The sequence below is a fragment of the Lepisma saccharinum genome, chromosome 18 (assembly GCF_977018435.1).
Source record: "Lepisma saccharinum chromosome 18, izLepSacc3.1, whole genome shotgun sequence".
In the NCBI taxonomy this organism is placed as follows: Eukaryota; Metazoa; Arthropoda; class Insecta; order Zygentoma; family Lepismatidae; genus Lepisma; species Lepisma saccharinum.
This window is the reverse complement of record NC_139246.1, coordinates 55877378-55882440: the sequence shown is the minus strand read 5'-3', so window position 1 is coordinate 55882440 and position 5063 is coordinate 55877378. Positions and strand designations below refer to the sequence as shown.

Here is a 5063-nt window from a genome sequence, read left to right as displayed (position 1 = left end):
ACCGTTTTCCACGTTAAGCAGTGAAATGTGCCATGCTTTTTAATGTGGTAAACTTCAAATGTGGCTGGTAGCCCTCTAAGTAGTTCAAAGGGCGTGTAAAAAGGCACTAGTGTGAACGTTCTTACGGGCTGATGTGCTGAACGATGCGAGTTCCCAACACTTTCGCTTTTGGCACTTACAACGTTTACCACTTCTAGTCCTCAATGACTAATTACTAGATTTTTCTATATTCCATACTTCTTCCTCTGTGCGTTAAGTGGCAGCCACATGCTGAATCTGGCCTAATATAATGAGTTTCTAATTCTAATTTGTGAAAGAAATATATACAAATATTAATATTTTATTTTCGTTTGATTTTTAGAATGTACAAAAAAGTTTATTTCACAATATGCATACAAAGTGAAGTGGCACATGATTCACATGTGTAAACCAGCGGAATGCGTTGGATGTAAATTGTGTCCGTGTTTATGCACGATGGCGTTGAACCCATTGTGCTTGTCCGCGTAGTAGTTGACAGTGCGGGTGCTGCCATCTGGCTCCAAGAGGCTGTACTCTCCCTTCACGACGTCACCATCACGTACCTCGTGCTGGCTCTTGTGGTCGCCCGTGTGGTGGTCGCTCACTGAGTACTTGAACTCGTACTTCGGGTACGCCTGAATTAAAAAACAAAAGAACATCAACATTTATTTAGTAATTAACTTATCTGATCATTTTGCACAGTCGCTAGTGTATTAAACTTGTATATTTTATGTTAGTTACTACTCTTCCGGATATATTTTCAGAGAAGAAACAAATCACCACACCAAATTAAACATCTGTTAAGAACTCTATGAATCTGAGTCTCCTAATATTAGACTGTGTGCTACCTACTCTCACATTTTAAGTGATGAACTTAATAATGATTGGGTCTACATTATGCAGAATACTCCTGCAAGTGAAACTAACACATTTTTATGATTACTTTGTCAGTATGTGGAACTGCTAACGAACAACTAAATGAGTGGAATGGTCGCAGTTCAGTCTAACCCAAGAGACAGAGACAAGAAAGAGAGAGAAGTGGGAATGGCACATTCAAAGAGGAAGAATATCCACTTGAAGTTGGATGAGAGAATCGATTTCGTCAGAACAATGAACTTTCACGTTACTGCGAAAATGTCTACGAAGGCTTGCATATACATAACAGTTGTAGTAAATGTGCGATAAAAAAGTTATATTAGCGACAAGGAATTTCACCTACATTTACATACGGCAACAAGATCCGTTCCATTTCGCCATATCGTCAAACATAAGCCTGCAATATAACATGAAGGTTAATATAGAATAGTTTAGCGCAACTCGGACAACCTAAATTCGAAATATCCAGAATCTGCGTAAGTAGCATCGAAAAGAACCTTTCGGTGCAAATAACCTGGCGCAAGTTTCTGCCTGTCCTGTGCTGAAATATATATAAATATATTTTACCTCTCTTTATGTTTAGGAAAACACCTAGCAGTCATTGGACAGAGAGAGCAGGGAACTTGCACTTGCCATGGAAAGCAGGACACTTTTGAGCACAAGCTTTTCTGGTGCCCAACGACGGATACACAAATAACTAATTTTTGAGCTAGGATCCCTCATCACAGAATTTACAACCTGATCCGTTCAGAACATTGGAAACCACTAAATGACTTAGCGGATAAGGTTTCCAGAAGGGAACTCCTAGAACGAGAAAACAGGCAACCGCTACCAGCACCTCGGTGATCGATTGAACAGCAACAACAAATCAGAAGATCACAGAGACTAATGGAACGAAACCAGACGTCGTAGGACATCAGGTACGCAATCAATAACGACTGGAGACAAGAGCCTCCTGTCGGTGAGTGTAGAAGTAGTTCATACTCCGTAAGTCAAGGCAGACAATATATTACTGAGAGGCAAAGAACAAGATCAGTAGGACAACCTGCAGGAGGCATAATGAATACCTATACAGAGGATACTTGTAAACTTGTTGTCTCATGAATGTAGTTTGTGACTTCATTGTATCTTACTAGTAATTTAGGACCAACACCAAACAAACTTCTCTGAAATCTTTCTTTTTGAGTCTCAGGTAGTCTTCACCCAGTCCTTCCTGGCATCCCAGGAGTGACAAGCCTACAGAAAATATTTTCAACGAAAACCGAAGGAACAACAACAATGGATCCCCGGTAAGTCACACTCGTGCTTTGCTGGTGTCCAGCAGAACACTCCATTTCATGCTAACCTTTATCAGTTTGGGGACGATCCTAACCTAAATCATTTTAATCATTCCTTTCCCTCTCGCTTTGGTGGTAGTGTTAATTATAATATTAATAATCAAACAGTGTAAATAAATGTCACATAAAAACACCTATATTGGGTAAATCAATTATAGATATGTGCTTGGTCTGATAATATGGTCGCAATGTTAACTATTAATAATCATGTAATATGTAGATTAATTATCTGTTGTATCTATGGTACGTTAATACCAACATTTATAGAAATACGTGAATACACGTATGTATAAATAAAAATGGAGAGAATATATAGTATATTTTAAAATATTTTCCAGAACAAACTGTAATCCTAGCCTGTATTGGAAACCTGAATAGGCGAGATGCTCCAATCTCGTAACTTGGTTATGAAATATGTTGACTACAAATATTCATGTCACTTGTAATATGTATTTTAATCATGTAATTCAATTATCTATGCTGTACAGAACCAAGAGTTGAAGCAATATGTGTATGTGTTAGAAGATACACGAATAAACTGTACACCTTTCCTGTCCTGGAAACTAGAACAGCAAAGGTATTCTAACAGCAAATGTATATCCCGAAATGTAACAATGAAGGACAACAATAATGCGGAACCATTATTCGACAAACAGACGCTCTGGTTTATTTTTTTTTAGGTACCAGGATGAAATGCAATGTTTATGATATTATAATATTGAATGTTGCAATAAATATATGTTTTCTTGTTTGTTTTTCATCTTTAGGTAATTCCCAAATTAAGAACGATACACTTAATAAAGATTCTGGTTATTTTAATCATTTCATGTTTCCTTTTACTTGCCGGATATTCATCACAATCATGATATTTCTTATAAACAAGATATATGCCAAAATATAAGGTTTAAGATTCCACAGTTTGATTTATTCCAGAGAATCAAGTGCACCGAATTTAACTTGCAATCAGTTTTTACGCCATTGTATTTTGGGAATGTTTTTTTAATGTAGAACTAGTGAAATAGACTCATGTTTTTGTGATTATACGTTCTACTTAACTTCTTTATCTTATCGTGACCATGAAATAATAGCACTCTCACCTTTCAAGCAAGTTGTACCAGGTTTGGTCCTCGAAAGGAACCTTAAATTTCATATTTAGATCCAGCACCATGAAGATAAGAACAACTACTGGGAAAGAAGAGGTGGTGGGTTTCAGTTTAGAAAGCCAGATAATACTCAATAACCTGACCACACATCACCCAAGGACAGGCTACTTCTAAGTCTCTAAAACCAGTCTTTAGAGGACTAACCACTAATTTTTGATTGAAAAATGAATAATGGATTGATGAAATAGACACACACGCACACACATACTTTTTACAGAATTCTAACACAACACATTGGCTACCCCCTGGACATTACAACATATACAATCATGCAAGGACATTGGTGGGAACATTCTCACCTGAAATCACACACCCCAGGAATCGATAATGGATACTTACGTAATAATCAATGAGTTTAATAGGAACGTGTTCTATTCCTTGAACAAATAAGATGACAGAGAAGAGCAAAAACTGGAAAATAATGTAAATAACTTTTAAAATATCACATATATTAAAATTTACATTCGTAATACGTAACATAGATGAAAACTTCACCGGGTCCCATCAATAAACTGAACAACATAAAGACGTAAATTGTTTGGTGTATAGTACTATAATTAGCTATATTTAATATTCTTGAATATTATTGTGAATGTTAATATATATATAAACTTTAACATTTTACGAAAAAGGAAAAATAGATTTGTATTCAATTCAAAAGCATTGAAGTTTAATTACATGAAAACAGAATTGATAAAATCAATTTAAGCATTTATTGGAATACGTAAAGGGCTGAACATTTTTAGTGAATGTTATTGCTTGTACTAAAGTTGAATATGAGCTTTGTTCCAAACTTGGTGCAATAGTAGAGAAACCATTTTAAATGTCATGCAAGGAAAATACTTACAACCAACACCTTCATTGTTCTCGAATGTATCTTCGAGTGCTGGAGTAACAGTTGCACACTCAACTTATATATGAACGTGAAAGTGAATTTGTTGGTCATATACTAGTCACAGAAAGGCGAACATGCGAGATAAAATGAGATATAGCAGAGCCCAGTAAGTAAAGAATGCGAGGAGAAATGTTCAACTGATGATCTGATTGTATTGATAAGCTTTCGCATTCAATGTAAACAATTCTATAAATTCATTAAATATTTCTACCATTTTATTAATTCCTTTACTGTAGTACATCTTGTTTCTTTTCCAACACTTCTACCCCTGTAGGTAGATATTTTGGCGCCTTATGGAGAATTGAAGTTTGACACTACCAAGTACCGACATTTCATGTTTATTTTCTTCGTATACCATGGTGTGTAATATTTATATCTTACAACTTTTGAAATTAGGAAACAGAGCGAAAAACATTAAAAATAATATAGATTATATTTAAATATTCATAGTTTGTATTTCAGAATTTAAAACACATATAACATATTTGAGAATATTTCAGAAGATCATCATTAGAAACGTGGAGCAAGCAGAAAATTCAGCAGTGTGTTGCCAAAATATACCTCTGCAAAGTGTCAATTTCTCCGTCGGGGGCCTCCTCGATGGCGCAGTGGTAGCTTCGTCGCCTTGTAATCAAGGGGTTCCAAGTTCGATATCCGGTGGAGACACATAGTGGTTCGGATCTCAATTTGAACTGTAGGACCAGTCTCGATTAACCTTGTTGTGCATAAAGTGGACTTAAAACACCAAATCAATCAATCAGTCAATCAATTTCT

General features: G+C 35.8%; 1 protein-coding gene across 1 annotated transcript; it reads right to left on the bottom strand.

Moving 5' to 3' along the window:
• Nucleotides 1–416: 416 nt before the first annotated feature.
• On the bottom strand, nucleotides 417–3665 carry LOC146002290 (cuticle protein 19-like). Its single transcript, XM_083139998.1, has 2 exons — nucleotides 3651–3665; nucleotides 417–653 (listed from the first exon to the last, which is right to left on the bottom strand). Exons 1-2 carry the CDS (start codon nucleotides 3663–3665, stop codon nucleotides 417–419), a joined length of 252 nt encoding a protein of 83 aa, XP_082996124.1.
• Nucleotides 3666–5063: the final 1398 nt, after the last annotated feature.